General features: G+C 40.8%; 2 protein-coding genes across 2 annotated transcripts; both read left to right on the top strand.

Moving 5' to 3' along the window:
• Window positions 1-2,022: 2,022 nt before the first annotated feature.
• Window positions 2,023-5,256, top strand: HOXC13 (homeobox C13). The gene is made up of 2 exons (XM_067529556.1): window positions 2,023-2,686; window positions 5,000-5,256. The coding sequence occupies exons 1-2, from the start codon at window positions 2,023-2,025 to the stop codon at window positions 5,254-5,256; spliced, it is 921 nt and encodes a 306-aa protein (XP_067385657.1).
• Window positions 5,257-14,499: 9,243 nt separating this feature from the next.
• On the top strand, window positions 14,500-16,476 carry HOXC12 (homeobox C12). Its single transcript, XM_067529740.1, has 2 exons — window positions 14,500-15,064; window positions 16,238-16,476. Exons 1-2 carry the CDS (start codon window positions 14,500-14,502, stop codon window positions 16,474-16,476), a joined length of 804 nt encoding a protein of 267 aa, XP_067385841.1.
• Window positions 16,477-22,071: the final 5,595 nt, after the last annotated feature.

The following is a 22,071-nucleotide window of genomic DNA, read 5'->3' on the forward strand; positions in this document are numbered from 1 at the left end:
AAAACACCCCCCACACCTGTAATTAACATGGTATGTGAGCTGTAGAATATATACCCTGAATACGTATAATTTATTTAATACGTGTATTGTTGTATTTTGGGTCTTTTTAACTCTTACATACACACAACACAGCTGATTAAAATACGGGCGTCTTTGTGTATAGCTGACTGTTTCATTCAGGACCATTCAATCGAGCAAACCCAGAATGCAAAAATCCCACGGCAGAGGAACATCCTCTTTTTAAAAACTGGGGTAACATTAAAAGTTTGGGATAACCCAGAAAAGCCAGGACTGAATCATTAGAGTCCCTATCTTCTAGTGAAAAGAAAACCCTTCTCTAACTTTCTCCAGCGTCTTTCTTATTCCAGTTACAGTGAATTACTTTGAGTTATTTCTTATCCGGTTTTTTTTTTTTCTGGGAAGGGGGCGGAGAATCAGCATGAGTTTCTTGTTACTTTTTCACGCACCTAAACTCACATTCTTTTCCATTATTAAAAAAATGAAGACGGAAATGACCCACTTGTCAGAAATTAAGATAGGGAACTTTACTCTCCCAGGTTGGGAGGGGGAAAATACCATGCAAACATCTTCTCATCAATCTCTTGCCAGGTAATTTGCTATTCTTCTATTTCATGTTTAATTATAATCCATCTATCTTGGCTCCTGTTTACGTTTTATAAACCGAGTTGTATTTATTGTGTTTTACCTTCATGCACAAACCAGCAATGGTCATTAGACCTTCCCTCTTTGTTCTATAATCCACATTGTTGCTGCAATATTTATTACTGAAGTATTAAGCACTTATAACATAATAACATAATCTCGGCCAATCCCCTGAAAACCTTCCCAGTTTGTTCAGCACGAAAGATTAAGTATCATTAGTTTGGATTACTAGAAGAAACAAGAGAATAAGGCGTTTTGGAGGCATCCATTATTATAATCTTGCGTTGGGTTTTCCAGTGATAGCTGGGTTGAATGCTAGGAAAACAGCTGAGGGGCTAAACAGAAAGTCACCTGGCAAAGAAATATTCAGCAGGTCAAACCTCGTACATACCATGTTTCGTCCAAAATTAGATAGTCTTTTCTAATACTTTAAAGTGATGATCAGTCATATGTATCCCCTCTTTTGGAAGCAAACGGACCAATTGTCACCCCGTCACCCTGCACACAAAAAGGGAATGGATCACAGGCGTTATAGGGAAGCCGAAGTCTTTCTTTCACCCCATATCCCAGCGGAAATCAACAAGAAAGCTTTTGAAGAATGAAAACAAACAAACAAACAAAACCAAGAAGGTTTACCACGCCAGGCGGATCTATTAGACCCACCGGTCCTGTCAGTCTGTGAGAAGTGTATGGGCGAGGGGGAGGGAAGGGAGAATATTCTACTGTTCAGAGCAGAGATTCTTCCCCCCTCCTTCATTTCATTTTCCTTATGAGGGTGATGATGGTGATTATAATTTTTCCACCTCGCTCTCTGAAGGAGCCGTTTCATTCCTTAGCCTCTCATGCATGCAAGCAAATAATTAAACACTTCAGTGAGATCACATCCACGGGCAGGTTTTCTTTTTATTATCTTTTACTTTAAAAAAAAATGTTCCCAGTCAAGCATTTAAAAAATCACTGAGATTTCTGAAGGCGGTTGGAATAAAATGCCCTGTCTAAGCCCAGCTCTTTGTGTCGGCCAAATATTGAATTCCCATTCCCCTTATTTAGTCGTCTCCCTCTTTACAATCACTGGGTGTCACCCATCGCCTTTAAGGATTTCTGGTTCTGTCCTCGGGGCAGCCAATCGGAGCTGCCTCTTCCCTTCCCAAAGCCAGGAGGGACTCGCGGATAGGGCTGGCGGAGGAGCACGTGACCGGGCCAGATTTATTGTGAGCTGTTTGCAGGTCACATGGCACGGAGGATTTCTTAATGAACTGGACCCGGCTCTGCGCATGCTCCTGCGTAAACAATATGTGGGGGAAATTAGGTGTCTCTGGTTGGGAAGTCGAGTTTTAAAAAGCGCAGGCAGACCATGATATGACGACTTCACTGATCCTGCATCCACGCTGGGCGGATACCTTTATGTACGTGTATGAGGAAAACCCGAATGAAAATAACCAGAATAAAACCCCAGCCATGGAGGCACTCAGTGGGAACTGCCCAGCGAGCCACTGCAGGGATATAATCACTCACCCAGTTTTGGGGCGCCATTCCGGCACCATTGGGACTCACCAGGGTTCTGTCTACACGGATATACCCGCTCCAGAACCTGCCAGGCAGTGCCCTGCGCCACCAGCCTCTTCCAATGCTACCCTGGGCTACGGTTACTCGTTTGGAGGCAGCTATTATGGATGCAGATTGTCTCATTCCCACAACGTGAACTTACAACAAAAACCTTGTTCCTACCACCCGGCAGAAAAGTACCCCGAACCCAGCGGGTCCCTCCCCAGCGAGGAACTATCTTCAAGGGCCAAAGAGTTTGCTTTTTACCCCGGCTTTGCCAGCTCCTACCAGGCGGTCCCTGGTTACTTGGACGTGTCAGTTGTGCCCGGTATCAGTGGCCACCCGGAACCGAGGCATGACGCTTTGCTTCCCATGGAAGGATACCAGCACTGGGCTCTTTCCAATGGTTGGGATGGGCAGGTCTATTGCTCCAAAGAGCAGTCACAGTCCACCCATCTCTGGAAGTCACCTTTCCCAGGTAGGGTGTTCTGAACTCCAGCATGCTTGTCTGCTTACTAACCGCCAGGTAAAAAATCCCTTTGGAATGCCTTCTGCGCTGTGCTATGTGTATGGACACGTATGGGTAAGACAGTGAAGCAATCGCGCTTAAATCAAAAGCTTGAGGTTGCTTTCAAAGTAAGTTGTATCCGTTTCCTTTCCTTTTTTGTCTCCCCATGCGTCGCCTCACCTAGGTGGGTCTGTCGCTGCATTATTGTGTATTATTATTGTTTTATTTCATTTGCCACCCAACTGTCTAATCGCAGGAAGCGTAAAACCTCCCCCTCCTCTTCTCCTAATGTTTCGCTAGAGATGCTGGGTGTCTTGTGAGGGTTACAGTAAATCCTGCTGCAATTAGAGAAGAAGGCGTCAAGTGACAAATGAATCTTGTTAGGGGAAAGGTGTGAGACAAACAAAAAACAGAGCAATCGTTTGCCTCCAGCATCCCAGCTGAATTGAGTAACAGCGTGCAGAGCAAGCAGAAAGCTAGGTGTTCTGGAGACTCTCCTCCAAGGAAAGACAGATCACTGCCTCTTTCAGGGCTCCTTCCTCGCAGTTAGTATCAATGCCTGCCACGGTGATCTGAATGGGCGCACTGCAGTAAGTAGGACTGAAGACTGTGTCCCACACCCAATGAGCATTCATCCTGGAAATATGTGGATGCACTGAATCCGGCTGTATTTCTCAGCAGTGGTAACCGACAGGCCCGAGAGGCAAACAGAAATAGAGGAAAATAAGGTGGCGCAATGTGTTTCTTATCGTATGGAAAGTGGGGAAGGGCAGGTGGGGAAGGGGAATCTCCGAAATCCCCTTTAGAGTGTGTTGGGTTTCTCTGTTGAAACTGTTGATTGAAATATTTTTCCCCCCCTGTTTAGAACCAAAAAGAAATTCCGAAGAGTGGTTGGGAAATAGCTGGCCAGCAGGTTCTTCTCTTTCCCAGTTATAATATATCGTGGGAGAGGAAAACCTGATGATAGAGATCCATTTGCAAAAAAAACCAAAAAAACAAACAAAAAAAACCCCCCAGCCCTGGAGAAAATGGAACTCTTGAAAGATAACATTCAGGAAAAAGTAACATTCTGGATAAAATTATATGCGCGTGTTTTGGAGGGCTAGTGGTGGAGACAGAGAGTCTACCCACCTATCATTTATTTTCTGGATGTTGGGTTAACTGATTTCTGTTTCGTTTGCAGGTAGTACTGATAAATTATGGAGGATTTCCATTCTGGGGGCGAGGGAGGGGAGGGGATTCCTGTTACTGTATCCTTGGGCCTTTATAGAAATTCTCAGCAGATGTTACTGGAACTGTCATTCTTAGAGCAAACAACAAAGAGAACAGCGGTGCAAAATGTTCTCGAAAGGTGGTGGTGTGTTATTTTTTTTTAAAAGACATTAATGTCAGGGATAACAATGGGTTTTGATACCTGTCTATTGTGTGCGATTCTTGGTTTAGTATCACCCTTACAGAGATAAGGCGCCTGCTGTCATATCATATCTGGAATTCTTTTTTGAAACGAAGGTGGTATACAAGTGTAGATCCTGGCCACGATTCATGATTGAGGTACGGCAGTGGACAACCTCAGCAGAAGGCAAAAGTAATATGCTAGCTCTGAGCGCGTTCAGCTTCTCAGTGACCCTCTGGTGTAGTCTTAATGGGTAGTATTTCTTAATAGTTTGGGTTCTTGGCAAGAAAGGAGAGATCCAGGATAATTTGCCACTTTTTTTTTGTCTGAGGTATTTTTTTTTAAACTACATTAACCCAACCTGCAAATTAACAGCTGAGGTCGAGAATAAACCAGGCAGTTTCAGATTGCAAATGGTACCCGCGCTGCAGACGACAAGACGGACCGTGCGGGGCACACAGCAAGAGCCATTTGTTGTGTGAAGTGCTGCGATCTACCGTGCTGAGCCATAAAAAAAAAATCATAATTAATGAGCGTGCCTACTCTGTCTGGTAGTCATGTTAAGGCGAGATATTAACACTTACTGGAGGTTAAAAAAAAGAGGGGAGAGACTTTAAAACCACGCCTAAAATTCATCTGGTATGAAGGTCCATTGGGTTTGCACTACAGGGTGTTGTATTAAATTAATTGTTTCTCCTTGTTTATAGCTGAAAACCCATCTAGACAGATCTCCTGGAGTATCAGCGTTTTTGTCCACTCTAACTGCTATCCTGTTTAGTGAGTCAGTCCTCCTCCCCCTTTCATGGGTCTTTTTTTCTGTCTGTCTGTCTTCCATTCGGTTCCAGAGAGTAGAACTATGTAATTGCCTCCTCTGTCTCCTCATTCTGCAGATGTGGTACCTCTCCAGCCAGAAGTGAGCAGCTACCGTCGAGGTCGGAAGAAAAGGGTCCCCTACACGAAGATCCAACTGAAAGAACTAGAAAAGGAATACGCAGCTAGCAAGTTCATTACCAAAGAGAAGCGGAGAAGAATTTCGGCCACCACCAACCTTTCTGAACGCCAAGTCACTATCTGGTTCCAGAACCGCAGGGTCAAAGAGAAAAAGGTAGTTAGCAAATCTAAGACACCACACCTTCACGCTACCTGACAAAGAAATGTTTGGGGGGGGGGGGGAGGGTGGCGGCGGGGAGACAGAAAGAAACAAATACGAATATTTATCTGAGAAATCTGCGTAATAGTAACATACCTTCGAACTGTTCGGTGAGTCGATTGATTATTTGAAAACAAAACAAAACAGAAACACACAGCATCTTTAGTTTATTCCTCTGCCCTCTTCTCCCGTCCATCGACTGTGAATATCTACTTGCTCTCCAATACCCATCGATAAGGCTAGCCGTGTGTATTAAATGCAAATGTAGATTGGTTATGTTTAAATGACATGAACTCTGAATGTTATTTTGTAACTCTGTATAACAGCCTAGCGCTCCCCCCCCCCGCCCCCCCCCCCAGCGTCCTCCAAGGCACAACCTTGCATTGCTCTGCCGATTTCACGCACCGGTGTCAAATGTATGGAGAAGGTCGACCCACACCTTTCCAATCACGTTACATTAGCTGAGTATCCTTTGGCCGTGCCGGACCCACTCAAAAAATAAGGCTGCTATGGTGCGAAGAGAATATTTTTTATGATGATGTTGTATCACTTACAAAAATACTAATTTAGGTCACACCTGGAATGGAAGTGACTCGCTATGTAATGCATTTTGTCAGGGCACGTTCTCCCTGGGGTGTATATCTCTCTGCCATAGACCTAGGATGCCTGGTTTTCGCTGACACTACGGAAAGTGCATAATATTGTCATTGGTTCGGTTCGTTTCCCTCCCCTCCCCTTCACAAATCGGCTCATTATCGACCGTGTTCTTTCGATCTGTAACAGCGATCATTTTTTATGTCTTGTCTATGTATATAATATCGTGGTGTCCAAATGATATGTATTGAATGCAGAGTCCATTTCTTAAAAATAAATATCAGTTTTGCTTTGAGAATGGATTGCTCGCCGAGCTGTTTTTATGGTATTTACACGCAGATATGTACAGATTTAACTCTCTTCAGGCAAAACCAGAGGTTTTACACTAGTGTGACCGCACGCCAAAGTAAAGCGGAGTGAAAAGGAGGGCGCCGGAAGGCTAAAATCTTCTAGGGGAACTGCCAGAAAGGTGCATTTTAAAATGTGTATGAAGAGCAGAAGTGCTCTAAAAGAGACAGCAGCTAGAAGCCAAAATGTGGGAACATAAGAAATAGTGTTACGATCCCTTGTCTCGAAAGAATATGGCATAAGCTTGTTTCGGATGGGTAAAGGAGTGATGGTAAACGGGATGAAAAAATTGCTTAAATCAGACAGAAAGCGGGGGCCATTTCAGATGTGGGGGACGAGAAAAAGGCTCCGACTCTTTTCTTCCTTGGTCAGCAAGTGTATCCCTTTGACAGGGTTGGAGGGAGATGACTTTTTGAGGATGCTTGTAATTTAGCTCCACAAAATCTCGATGGGAGTGCTTTGCTCAAAAACTGTATTTTGCTAAACCAGTTTGACGCAAATCAGTTCAGAGATAAAAATCTAAACCTCGCCGTGTCGTTACTAGACAGACGGCAAGATCGTAATGCCTAACCTGGCTTCCTTCTTTAATATTCCAGGTAAAAGGCTATGTTGGAAGGCTGCAGACTTTCAAAAGCGATCTACGTTAAATGAGGAAAGTGCTTTAAAAATATTGTGCAGTAATTAGTTTCCATAGGCGGGTCACAATATACCTTAATATCCATTAAAATTAATTACCTCGTTAAATTGTCAGAGGAAAAGACTTTAAAAGTTATGTAACGTAAAACAATGTTATTTCTCCTTAAATTTACATTAGCTGGTGTATATAGTTACATTAAAGGAGTACGAAAGCCAGAAACACGCAATAGAATGGTGTAATACATATGTATAATGCATATAATGGGTGTGTATATATAAGCATATGTGTATATGTATATAGATATAGATACATGATTATCCAGATAATCATGTATCTATATCTAGATTTATATACCTACACACATATGCTTTATACACACACACACACACACACACACCGTTTATATGCATTATATTCACACATATATATACACACACACACACCATTCGATTGCTTGTTTCTGGCTTTCCTACCCTTTTAATGTAACTATGCACACTAGCTAATGTAAATTTAAGCAGAAATAACATTGTTTTAGATTGCATAACTTATAAAGTCTTTTCCTTTTACAATTAAACGCGGTAATTAATTTTAATGGGAATTGAGGTATATTGTGACCCACCTATGGAAACAGATAGATAGATAGATTTCAGCAGTTGTATTAAATTAACATGAGCATACACACACACACACACACACACGTGTAGATATACCTGTGTGTGTGTGCACATGCATTATTGTCATTGCAGGTGGTGATTACGAAGTATATAATGCACATATACACGGCGTTCATGAAACCCAATATACTAAAATTCTATCACGTATGTAAACGTGTCTAAAGGTACTTCCAAATATACCGTTTCTGTGATTAGTGGCGTGTTTTATAAAGGAGGAGATGGAACAAAGCGAATAGGGGTTCTTGAGTTGAAATAAATATTCGATCATTCCCACTGCTCAGGTGTGTGAACGAACAAGGGATAACTTTTCTTAAGCATGGGTCATTCCTGAAATTATTTGTCCAGATAATTAAATTCACTAGGCACTTCTATATTTTTTTCTGATCTAATGCTGCTGAGTTTTTCAGGAGGGTGAATGGCTTATACCGGAAGGAACAGTTTGGATGGGGAAAGGTGGATGTGTGTGTGCGCGCGCGCCTTTGTTATTTTATATATAGAAACCTACTGAAAATTCACCTCCATTAACGTAGGTCGCCGATGAAATGTTATGAATTCTGCATCTAAGCCCTGTTTGGAATTAGGGTTTAACAAATTATTCTTTGAGAGCATTTTCTTCAAGGGTGGATGAACGTCAGAAAAAACCACACTCATTTCAGGCGCCCGTATACGCTGATAGATACCGAGATATCATGTGGGTACTGATACTGGTACTGCGCTGATATACAAAAACACAACGTGGACAATTCCAGTTCAGACCTACTGTTCACGGAAACAACTCTAGAACTCCGCCGCCAGTTAAATCTGGATTTGGCCCATTATGTACACAGCAGCATATGGAATTAGTATTCTCGCTTTGAGGCTGGGGGAGAGATTTGTAACTTGCATTTAACCAGATTGCTTAATTATTTTTGTGTTAGTAGGGATTCCTGTGAGAAAGTTTCCACTCCTTAAAGTCTTTTTCATCGATGGCTTGTTGTCCCCAATCATGCTGAGTGAAATCTCTCTCTCTCTCTCATTAGATAGAAAGAATATATAATAAGCAGAAGAAAAAAGAGAGTGTGGGATTCACACACAAAGGAGCCTGGCTCATGCACATTAAAACGAGTTTGGACGGTGGATGTTGAAGATGTTATGACAATAGATATTCTGCTATCATTTTCAGCATTTCCCTGGGTGTTTTCACTTGCTGCCTCCCTCACACCCTGCTTTTTTCACACGTCCTTCAAATAATATTACGGATTTAGAAAGCACTTAAAATTCAGGTGCCAGGATAAATGTTAGGGCCTTCAGAAAGTTCCAAAGAATGAAGTTATTGGGTCCCATTCTGAGGGTCAAAGCTCTTCGGGAAACATCCAGGATATGCTCCATCATAGGGCCAAAGTCCTCGTTGTGTCTCTGGGCCTGGCTTTGCTTTCTACTTAGGGTGGTTTGACATTGGTGTAACCCGCTTGCCTTCAGTAGATTTAGCCCTGATTTACCCTGGTGGAAGTAAGATCAGAATCAGATCCTTCTGACGACAAAGTCAGAGAGTGGTCTGTCATGGAACGAAAAGCCTTCATTGAATAGTCCATCGGATACACTTTTTTTCTATTTAATTTTGTCAGATGAGGTAAGGAGACGGGTTTAAGAACCAAAACATAGTCACTTTTATGTGCCTCTTACATTCCTCATGATCCCACAAGCTTGGACATTTTTTTGCCCTCTCTTTTGCTTGCAATAATAACAATCTCGTCACCTTCTTACAAGATAATTAAGTATGGAAGATGGCAAGGGAGAAATGGGTTGTTTGAAAGAAAGGAAGAAAGACGAATCCCTCACTATTTTCTGGGATAAACATCACCGAAGTTGTATCTCAAACCCATTTGTGATGTAAATTTCCAAACACACTCACACTTTCTCAGCTTTCTACACTTGCTTCTTTCTTTCCGATTTCAAACGGTCGTGGTATCTTCGATTATTTTATTTATTTAAGGAACTCGCATCAGAAAGCCGTGACGTCAATTCTGGATTACCCTTGACCGTGACTCGGCGGTCTGTTTGACCTTGACATCATGAGTTTCGTGCATATTAATCAAGAAGACCACAGCCTTGATCTTCTGGTAACCAGTCAGGAGTCAGAGTTTTCTAAGTATCCCCTGCTTCTGTTTACAGATAAAAAAGGTGTCATTTGAAGTCTAGACAGACGGGCTAATGACCAACAATAAAAGCATGAAAAGGAAGTTTCACAAGTTTTGTCTTTTCTTTCCTTTGTATCAAGTAGTTTGAATATCTTCTTAACCACGGTCTTTATAGTGAAATGCTCCTTATTCATCCCCTCCACCCCCACTTTTCCTCCATGTCCAGTTTTCATAGTCCTGGCTCACTCACTTCTGAAGATAAGAAAGAAGAAAATGTTAGTCTTGAGGGAAGATGTGGTGTCACACCATTGAGTTATATGTTGAGGTACGTATAATTGGCAGTGGGTTGAATGATGATAAAATATATCTGGCACATGGAAAATTCCCAGTCTTTATTGAGATACTTTCATTAGTAAAAGAAGAAAATTAAAGGAATTTTCCCATTGTATTTGTCAAGTAATTTTAAAGGCATTAATATCCATATATAATATAATATATTGTTTATTAACCTTTAAGAAATGTACATAGAAAAGTTCGTATCTCTCTGGTGATGCAGTTTGACTGAAAGTTACTATCCTGTAGGCATCTCAAACTCTTTTGGGTGACAACTGGACCATAGGAAGATTGAATAAACCTGTTTTAGCCCTAAATTCTCCACCAACACCCCTCCCTTCCTTCCCACCCACACATGAAGAGTAAGGATATAAAATACGTCTGAAAATATTCTGCACGCTCTGAAACAGAGTTTACCAATACTGGCCTGAATTCTACCACATTAACTAGCGTGTGGGTACAGAATCCAAGCCACGAAATTACAGGATGCAGAGTCTGTTCTGATTCTGAGAAAAGTTGAGTTGTCATGGACAAAACGAACTTTTCTGAAGTTGCCTTGCAGAGAACGTAGGCATCAGTTTACATTAATCCAACAGGAGAATGATATCCTCTGCTGGCAGTGTTGGGGAAAATGTAGTGACACCATAAGCATTTAACTATTAAGTGACCTGAGGACACAAGAACTACGTAGGTTTTCTTATCATTTAACCTGATTTTTTTTTTTATCAGAACGAACACAGATATTTTGCACATGGAATTAAATCATAGTACAGCTAAATCTGCACATTTTTATACGGATACATTTAGCAATCTTCGATCTTTTGATTTTTCCCTTTACCAGTATATATTCCACTTGACTATCCTATCCTTTTAAAAAATACTTTCCCTATTAGAAGCAGCTGATTCAAGTAATTTAAATGTTATGTAACTGGACTGAAATAATGTGAGGAAAGTTCTGTAGATTTACCTTCGTCTGTACGTCTTTGATGCCTCTTTTCATTTGTTTTTGCTAAATACTTTCTTCTGACCATGAAACTATCTTTTAGTTTATTAAATACCACATATATAACTCCTTAAAAATCCAGCACATTTTGCAAGAAATTCATTTGAGAAGAGAAAGGAGTTACTGTAAAGGTCTAGATTTCTAATCAACTCCACTCTCTTTTTAGATTATTTCACTCTTGTTAAAAGTAAAGTAAAATATGCAATTTATTCCAGTATTTTGGGGATATACATTTTCCATTAGAGAATTAAGTTTGTTTATGTTTTCTTGGAGCTGAGTGTCGGATATAGCCTGACTTCTTTAAACCTTAAATTTAAATATCTGGATGTGGAATCAATATATGGGTGCCATGTTTAATTTTTAAAACACAGATCCAGGGGAAACACAGGGTATGTTCAAATGGCAGGTCGCAGTTGAGATAAAGTCCTGTGGCGTATTTAGAGAAGAAATCACAAGGTGGTGTAAGGGAAATGTTCTTTCACAAGCTACAAATATTAGGACAGAACTCGTTTGAAATTGGAGAATTGGTAAGGATAATAAAATATTAATAAATAAGAAAACTTGGAGGACGATGCATGGCGAGAGGAGTGTATCAAGAAATTAAGGCGTTTTCTACCTCTTCTTTCACTTGCAGTGACTGATGCTCTTTTGAGACAGTCATTTGCATAAAATGTAGATCCTATTTACTACACTAGACAGTGACCTTGAACTGCCTGGGTGAGATTTCACTTTGCTTCGTCTCTTTCTCTCTCAAAAAAGTAGCTATTCCTAATTTATAGTTAGTTGTGCTGTAATATTAAAGAGAACCTTTTTTTACTGCTTCGCTTGGATGAGTTTGTAGGTGAGGAAAAAGGGAAATAAACACGTGGTGAAGATTATAAAATATTTGTGTCTAGGTCTCTACCTGCAATGGGGTTGATTTTAAAGAGATAAGGCCTAGCGATTTCTCCCTAAGGGTAAAACAACTTTTTGAACGCTTTTGGGGTGCTCAGTTCTGATATTATTATTATTTCTTTAAGGACTACAGAAATAAAGTAAAATAATAATCATGGTTTCATCTGAAATTCGTCCTTGTGTCCCTGCAGAAGACTCGGATATACCTGATACGCATATGTGTTGCTTTCTTAAATTAGTCATAGCAAATATTAATTAAGAAATATTAGACTGGCATTTAGGATGTTTTATTTTAAGCACTACGGTAGGTAATTACATTGCGTTGCAAAAGCAATCGGAATGAATTTTAAAAGCGTAAATCATTAGTTTTTAACTGAAAAAATCATCTTTTATGGAAACAGATCATAGTAGAAATACAACCGCTTTAATAAATGATCACTAGGTATTTCTTTTCGGTTGATCTGTCTGATCATTGTAAAAGGGCCGTTCACTGTCCGATTACAAAATGATACAATTAAGAAATCTATTCATGTTTGGAAATGAAGGCGATTGGGGAATATATTTATGCTTCACCTTGTATATATGCTCCTTCATTTCCTGATACGGAAGCCTGGCGAAGAGCTAATGGAGAGTTTTAAATAATTTTTCTGAATGCACTAATCTCACTAGTAACAAAATCCCCTTCCGTGTGATTCTAGCGCGCAGTTCTGGATTCGCTTGATATAAAGCCCAGCGTGGATACTAGAGTGGTTTTTTTTTACACGTTGCATTTGAGGTTGCCGTACAATGTTCATATCAGAGAAAAAAAAAAGATGACTGAAGTTTCACCCGCGGCTAAATTTACTTTCTCAGCATCGATATAATAAAGCCATGTTCCTTACATGCATCGTCTGACAGCGAATTTCGCAGGGAAAAAGGCCAAGAAATAAGAACAGGTTTTCTTAAATAAATAAATAATAATAAAAAAGCCCGATTCATATGGCAACCTACCCAGATCACATGTTTGTGTGTAACCGATTCTCTTCCACGGGTGCAAAGCATTAAAAATGTGTTCTCAGAAATTTCAAGCAGCTTTTTATCTGGACTTGGAAAATAATTCCTGGAAAGGTTAAAAAATGTATTAAACTTTCATTCCAACAGTAGCAGAACGTATCTGTGTGTATACAATGTGTGTGTGAGAGGGTGCATTTATGTACACATATTCACCTAGAAGTGTGTGTCGTTTCTGAACATGCTGGAGCTCTTCATTTAATATAAACACCACAGTAAATGAGATAGTTGATTAAGACGTAATTTTTCTGCATAGCTGGGGGAAGTCAGTTTAGCTTCAACATTTTCCTGGAGGGAAATGACTTTGTATCCGTGTAGCCTCTCAAATATAAGATACTTACATGGAACCTCAAAAATTCGGGCTCTGCCGTTCCACTTGTATGTATTTAACATTTCTACCTCCTCCCATCTTAGTGCATGAAAAGCTTTTTACCTATACAGGAAAACGGACAGTAGATTTCAGAGTCAACTTGCTCTTGGAAATTGCTAGCAGGGAAAATTCCAAAGACATCAAAAAAATCCTGGAGGTTTTTTTTGTTTTTTTTTTCTGTTTAAAAAACAACCCCAAACCCTTCTCGATCTCTAAAGCGTCTTCTCTGTGCCTCTTCTTGGGTCCGGACAACGGACTTTTTACTTCTTTATTTCCCAATGTATTCATTATGCACTGAGACACGCCAACAACCAACTCTCTTCTGCAATCCGCGGATGAAGAAGACCCTATCTTATCACGCTTACACGATAGGTCGTTATAAGGGACTAGGAACCGGATTTAAAAAAAAAAAAAATGTATTTATTTATTTACTGGGTGTTGGTGGTAAAGAAGTTTTCTTTGCAGAAATGAAGGCAGAGGCTCTTCCTCTTCCTCTTTTGTCTTGTTTATTCGGCAGGGATCATTAATAAAAGCGAGTGGCGACTGATGAAGGACTGTCCCTAGCCTCTGTGGAACTCACTTTTCCCCGGTACCGAGCGCCAGGCAGGAAACATCCCTATTCCTCTAGATAAAACCGTAACACATCTACGGGGTTGCAAATATGTTAAAACTCTTTCATCCCGTCAACTGTAAATATGAGCCTGTTGCGGTTACCATCATTCTCCCCTTAAAGAGCCTGTAAACTTTATATGTCACAATATCTAACAGTAATTTATTGGGAGATATTGTAAATTTCAACGGTTTTAGTTAATAAAGGGGCTAATTAATGAGAAAATTGGCTGATTTTGCCAGCTGGTGGAAGGACCCTCACTGCAGCTTGGGGGGGAAGGGGGGAGGGAGGATGTCATTTATATATATTCACATGATGTATATGTATATTTTACAGTACATGGGGTTTCTCAGGCCAGTGCTTAAACCCGTTGCTTTATTTTATAAAATGTTTTATGATTTAAAAAAAAAAAAAGCAAGGCGTATAAAGCAGGAAAGGCAGAACTTAATGTTTTGTTTTGCCTATGACTGCCAGGGGTGGGTGGCACCCATCTCCAGCGCGAGCTGGCGCCCACGTGACCCCTCCCCGACCAATGGGGCGGACCTGTAGGTTTAACTATCTTTAATGTCAGATAGCCATAAACTAGAAGCTCCTGGTCAGGCCCGCGGAAATGGGCGAGCATAATCTCCTTAATCCTGGGTTTGTGGGACCTCTGGTGAACATCCACACGGGAGACACCTTCTACTTCCCCAATTTCAGAGCTTCCGGAGGACAGCTGCCGGGCTTGCCGTCCCTCTCCTACCCGAGAAGGGACAATGTTTGCTCTCTGCCCTGGGCATCGTCAGAGCCTTGCAACGGATACCCCCAGCCCTATCTCAGCAGCCCCGTTTCCATTAACCCTTCCTTCAGTCGAGCTTGCGACTTAGCTAGAGTGGAGGAGAGCAAATGCTACTACAGGGAGGCTTGCTCCGAGAATGCCAGCCTCAAGAGGGAAGAGAGAGTCAGGGACAATGCTTTGATGACCCTTGAATCTGGGATTCCCAATGGAATGAGCGGTAATTTCAGCAAATATGACTATCCGGCGGCTGAGACGGTGTCTCACGATCCCCCTTCCTGTCAGTCCTTGGAGTCAGACTCCAGCTCTTCCTTACTCAATGAAGGGAATAAAGGCACCTCCAGCGAACCTGCCACAATGGTCTCGCCTATCAACCAAGGAAGCAACCTAGCCGCTGGTGGTAAGGAAAAGCAAACAGAAGTAATGTGTGTTGTGTTGCTAGCATGATTCTGATGATGTCTTGTAAGGCTCTTCTTCTGGGGTCCGCTCTGGTTGGTATAATTCCTGAAATTGGCAATGGAATCGGAACGCCAATTTGTGCAGAGACCACTAGGGGTAGCACTCAAATGCCTAATGTTTTATTAGGTGGTGCTTCTTTTAAAAGAAAGGGCAATAAACATGTAAATATCCCATAAAACAGATAGTGATTGCACAGATAGCCCCAGCTATGCTCCCGGAGACGGACTGCATTATTCGCACAGTATAACATGGTTTAAGACTTCGCACAGGTGTGTAGCAGGGTGGCTGCCTGGGAGCTGAGAAACTAAGTACAAAAGCGACACATAAAAAGGCAGAGCTAGGTACATTCGAGCTGCCATTCCAGGGGAAAGGATGCCGCATCAGACACGCGGATTTCTACCTGTTGCCTTTCGCTTATTGATTTTTCCTCTTTGAAATGCGGAAGGCACCATAAAAACAACCATCGTGGCGCCATAAAAATACCTATAGTGTACCTTCCCTTATGTATGGTCTCTTCTTCAGGGAAACGCTTTCAACCAAGTTTAGTTGGTTTCCATATAACAGGTTGCTTCTTTATCTACCATGTATCCAAGACATAGAACCATGAGTGACTTCGATCTTGTTAATCAATCTTGTCTCTGAAATATAGATCTATGTAGCAGTGTTGTGGGCACAAGTTAGCAATATGTGTCCATCAGGTATCTAAGACACAAATCGATGTATCAGTTTTGTATATAAGAAATACACCGATGTATATATCAATCAGATAAAATAAATAACTCTGAGTTAAACATCATGCACTCAATATGTAGATTTATGGATCAGTCTGAAATAGATATACGTATCTAATACACAGATCGATATATTAACGTTAAGTAAGAAATAGTTCTATGTATCTATCGTAGATCTATTGCAGACCGAAATGTATGTATCTCTCGTGCGAGATGCCTCTGCCTCCTACCCTCTGATGTTGCTATGGGGGGAGCGTTACAAACGGCAAAGAAAGTAAATGCAGACGAGGGGCAGGGAAGTGGGGAAGAGATCCTCTCTTGGAAGCCGACTTTTTTTTCTTTTTCCCATGTGATAAACTCTCCTTTCAATCACACCTTCTTAGGTGCTCCTTGGTACCCGATGCACACAAGATCCCGGAAAAAGCGAAAACCCTATTCCAAGCTCCAGCTAGCAGAACTGGAAGGGGAGTTTATGATCAACGAATTCATTACCCGCCAAAGAAGAAGGGAGCTCTCAGACCGATTAAACCTGAGTGACCAGCAGGTGAAGATCTGGTTCCAGAACCGACGCATGAAAAAGAAAAGACTGCTTCTGCGGGAACAAGCCCTTTCTTTCTTTTAAAGTTCAAAAGCGTCCATGTTGGTTAACCTCATAGACCTCATAGCCTTCATCCTAGCTGGTGGTCCCGGGACTTCACCTGATCACTCATCATTGTCTTGAAGAAAAAAATCAGCGAGCATATACACACGAGAATATGCATCTCCTACACTGGAACTGTGGGGAAAGACCCACTGTGAATGCTGAACAACTCCCCGACCCACCAGCAGCCAGCGTGGGTCTCAACGATTGTCAGCAGCGTTGAGTATAATCTGAGTGTGATGTTGAGTACGACATGCTATCTTTTCATTGACCAGCCTATCAGGTATGGTCCCCCTCCGAGCAATAAGGTTTGTTGGGTTGTGTGCGGTATTCCCCCCTCCTTCCCCCACGCCACACACACACTTTGGTTTTGTTGTTGGTACCGATTCCAGACGGCTTCGAAGAAGAGTCTTGGAACCAAGTCACTGTCCTCTATCGTAACTGAAGTTTTAGTGTTGGGTGTTCCTTCTTTGGAGTGGATGTGGCATTCTTCTGAATTCATCCCAAGCCCATTCTCACGGAGCATAGTTGGCTAGGGGTCCATATTTCCAGACCTATTTTCACTGCAAGTCTAGGGCTCAGGGGGAACAAAATAACAGGATTATTCAATACCTGCTGGAAGAAGATAGAGAGAGAAAATATATAGCATGATGGAATTGTCCAGGAGCTAGGAACTTAGCTGATACATGACGCTTCTTCCATGGTGATTTGCTCAGAACAAATATGATGGTACTAGAATGAGTGTAGGCCCCGCACACCCACACCCACCGAAAATCCTTCGAGGCAAAATGGAATTTACTTCCATCTTAAACTGAACCTTTCAGAGGTCCCCTCTGAAACCAAAACTGTGTGTGTTTTCTGCACTGTCCCCAACCGTATTCATTATTATCTGCTAGTGCAAGTCATGTCGTGGGGTTTTTAAACACAAGACCGCGGAAGGAGTATTTGTGCTATTTTGTTGTGTTGACTGCAGCATGTGGAAGGGGGGGGGGGAATCCTTTTGTAACAATCACTGATGGAGTCAGTTAAGTGAATAATATACTTTCTTCCTAGAGATATCTTTAAACGTTAACTTCATCGCTTGGTTGTTATTTTAGAAATGAAGGAGCAGATTTTGATTTTTTTTTTTTTTTTTAAAAGATGACGTCTATTCAAGTAGACAGAAAAACACAAAAATAAAGGGCCGCTTTCCCTCAGAACTACACATCAGGAAGAGCCGGAGTGACACGTTCAATTTTCCATCATCCGCGGTTCTTCCTTAACTTTCACACTCCGGGCATTTATGGGGTGCGGTCCCTTTATTGAGGGGGGAAAATGTGTGGGAGACACAGTTTCTCCCCACACCATTCAGACCTCACTTTAATTTCTCTTAGGCCTACTGTGCTACTCCTCCACAGAGGGGCTGGCTGAATATTGCGTGGGTTTCTTTGTGGGTGTGTTCTGATTTACTGTAGAAATAAATAACCATTAACTTAGTAATAAGGTGTGCGTCCCATTAGCTTTTTACTGAGTGCGCAGCTTTCTTGCAAAGGGGGGGGAGAGAAATGTAAGTGCAGCGCTGGGCAGATATCTTCGACCCTTCGGCCCGCATCGCGATATCTAGAGGGGCTGGGGGACGTTAGTTGCTAAGGTTAAGATAAAATGAGACGCTGTCGCTTCGAGTTTTGCCACTACACGCTTTGCTTCATTCGTTTTCTATAGGGTGGATTAATTTTATTACAAAGCAACGTTCTCTGGGATGCCTAAATTATGACCACGTGCTCCCGGTTCTTGGCGTTCATGGTCATGACCGAACCGTCGTGGCAAAGAACGCCTTTATTTACGATCTGCAAAGGGTGAAATTCTAGTCCTGAAAAATGCCTGCCCCGGCTTGAAAGCTGGCCTTTTCTTCAGCCCCATTTCGCGTGTCTGTGCCAAGAACATCCAGGAGAACCCCGTCCACCTTCCAGCTCCTTCACCCCACTGTACCTCCCTCCCCGCCCATATGTCACCCCTTTACATGAAGACCCGTTTTCTACCCCTCACACGTACCCACACCATATACACAACAGAGTTTAAAGACGTAGCCTCATGCAATACTGTGCAATAAATGTATTTCTGATATATAAATGTGTATATATCAGTCAGCTAAACTACGTGCAATGAAAAGAGGGAGAAATGTGGAAGAATTCTACCTATTCGGAAGGGTAACTTGAGGATCCCAAAGGATATATTCCCAACCCTGTAGTGTCCACTCGCAGGACACTCTTTACAACCCCATTGTCACTAAATGACATGTCAAGACACACAGTGGATCTTACGTGCAAAAAGGGATTTTTCGATCAAACTGAGGACTCCGAGCCACTGAAATGGAATGCAATGCCTTTTTTTGCTAAATGTAGAGGCACCAAATGCACCAATATTTACTTGATTTATTAACTAAATAATAGCCCCCCCCCATTTCTGTCCCTTACAAACCCACAAGTCAATTCACTGGCTCGGATAAAGGTTGCATTCTGAGGGCTGTAGAGATAAAAGGAGGTGACAGGTTGACATTATGATGCGGTGCTATAATTAAATATCAAAAATCACTTTTGTAATTCTTTACTCACTGGAGAGCATTTTCTGTCTATACTGAGCGAGCGGACTTACTACACTATGAAACACATCGGACAAACCACCAGCAAGAATTTAATACGTGACAATTGTCCCCATGACATGTGTCTGATTACAGAGGCGATTTTCATCGCCCACTCAAAAAGAAATCACGGTGATTATAAATGTTAAAAAAAATATAACATATATGCAATATTCTCTTCCCGATTGCTATCAAATATTATTCGGTGAGACTTCTGTTTGTCCTGTGTTAGTTCCCTGTGTGTGTGACACAGTTTTCAGCTTGTATCTCTAGTCTAGTTTATTGCGATTGTTAATATGCATCCTTTGCAATATAGTCCCATATGTAATGTTTTTTTACCTCGAGCTATATATGTAGGGTCTATGCAAATGTCTGTCATAGCACGTTCTGGCTTTATATAGTCATGTAAAAAGTTGCTTCACAATAATAATTAAAAATGAATGTATTATTCTGTGATTTCTGATAATAAATAAAATTACCCAAACATCCAGTTGGTGATTTACTGCTTACTATTAAAAATTAGCATTAACCAGCAAAGTTAATAAAAGAGTTACACAAATATATTAGCCAGCACTATCACTGCCTTTTGTGGCTTATAGATCATCTTTTCGTAAAAAATAATTAAATGAATGTGTAAAATACGTTGTAAAGGGAGAGAAATATCGCTTATTGCACAGCTCTAAATATAATTAGAAAAATCCTGGGGAAATAAGGAGTATAAATTAATCTCAGAATTAGTATATAAATGAGAATATATCTGTGTCTATAGCATTAATTGGAAGCGAACTCAACTGGGATGCTTTCTTTAAAAAACTGGGCTGTTTATATATTGAAAAATTAGCATTCTTTTGTCTCTTTGCGGAGAAAAAGACCTCAGAATAAATATGTCTCTGAAAGCGAGTCTTTAGCGATTTGATTTTTGTGTATGTGTGTGTAGATATATAGATATAGATATATCCTTCTAGTATAGTTGTATATTAGTTTAAAATATGAATTAAAAGGGAGAGGAAGTGCTTAACATGGAAATATTTGAGAATGAGTTTAGAATATGGAATTATTAGTATTATAATCTGGAATAAGTATAATTACTAATAATAATCAGGATCAGAATATAATGTTGATTTTAGTGTGCTTTCTTCTTAACAGTAGGACCTGAGCAAAATAGGGATTTAATAAAAAACCCATCCGACTAATTAAAACACATTACATTATGATTTTCTGTATATCTCTAGAAACCGAGATTTATTGGCTATTTAATGGTTTTGTTGACATTTCTTCGGAGCAAAGGCAAAGTTTAGGAGGGGTGAGAGAAATGCATAAAACCCCTTTTAAAAGATCGATACGTGATATATCCCTCCCCGGAAAAACAAAAACGTTTCAGTAGGAAACCCACCAATGTGGAGAGTGGTAGCTTATAGAATTGGCTTTGTCGACCACCCTCCTACCCCCGAAAATCTATGTCTGTGATTGCTTAGCGTAGCCTACCCTCTCTTGGACCAGAATGGAGAGACACCCCATTGAATCGCAGCATGATGCAGTTACAATAAGTGTTAGTGTGAAAGAAACACAGTGGACATTGCAAACAATAATTAATTGTACTAGATTTAATACAGTTTCCCCATTTCCCAAGAGAGTGCGTATTGACGCATATAAACGAAGAGTTTGCCTTTTTTTTTGGTCTGCCAGTAACAGTACTGTGTTAAAAATTACAGAGATTTGCGGGAGGTTCTTTATTTTCCTCTACTAGGGTTACTTGATTTGGCCATGGAGTAAGGGGCCTGGGTGGGTGGAAAATAAAAGAAACAGGCATTATTTCCCCCCATATTTTATAATATACCGGCACGACCCTGCTATCCTTGTATTGCACTCTGCAAATATCCCAACGCAATTTGGAAGAATTTTACCTGAATATGGACTGGGTTGGAAAACATCGGTATGAAAATATTAGTTTTAAAAGTCTAAATGATTTGCCCTGTATACAGGGCTCTGCAGATGCCTAGGTACATGTGGTTCATGCAAACCCAAACACATACACTTTCCTGTTGATTTATTTTTTTGGAAACGTGCGTGTGCTTTCGTGTGTATATGTGTATACAAACACTTTATACATAGCCTACTTTTCTGATCATTTTTTGGCAGAGCAGGGGAGCGAAAAAAAAATGTGTGTGTGTCTGTGTCTGTTTATACGCTCTCCCAAAAAAATGAAAGGGAATGTGGATTATGGCCAACAGGTCTGAATTGTATACAGTGGCATAAATTGAAGTCGGTTCACCGTGAGGAGGAATAGTTGGATTTCAAAAGACATTTAAACAATCACACAAATAGATAAAAAGTATTTATTAGTGTATAGGACAAATTGTTGCTTGGCCATAAAATGCTGTATTATTTCTGGGCTTCTTTCTTTTATTCAGAGGTGTATTTCACAGTTATTGCATTCTGAATTCTTTTCACTGCAAAGAATAATTCGGTCCCTAAATAAAAAAAAATATGTGCTGTATTTCAATAGTTCATATACTGCAAAATTCTTCTGTGTCGGTCCAAATGACGGTCTTCCATGGTCGAGTATTTTCAGCCTATATTCGATGTGGGGAAGATACTGTGCAAAATATGCATGCAAAGAGGATTTGAAGAAATAGCACATATTCGATATACAAATATATCATACACGACTGGAATTGAACCTTTCTTCAGCACAATATATATATTCCATTTTCATTGGGCTGAAGAAATGTCCAATTCCAGTTGTTTATTATGTATTTGTTCACTGAGATTTACATCAGAGCAATACAGGATTATTCCCAAGACCCATGCACAGAATAAAATCAGATGGGACTTCTAAGAAATGGCTTTGGACATATAGTGTTAAGAAGTTTCAAAAAAAAAGTAAAGGAAAGATATATTTGCACCTCTAGTTCAGGATGCCTAGAAGCCTAATTGAAAGTGTAACATTATCATTCCCT

Source organism: Emydura macquarii, unplaced genomic scaffold, assembly GCF_026122565.2.
Source record: "Emydura macquarii macquarii isolate MOO-44397 ecotype Brisbane River unplaced genomic scaffold, CSIRO-AGI_Emac_v2 contig_2994, whole genome shotgun sequence".
Lineage (NCBI taxonomy): Eukaryota > Metazoa > Chordata > Testudines > Chelidae > Emydura > Emydura macquarii.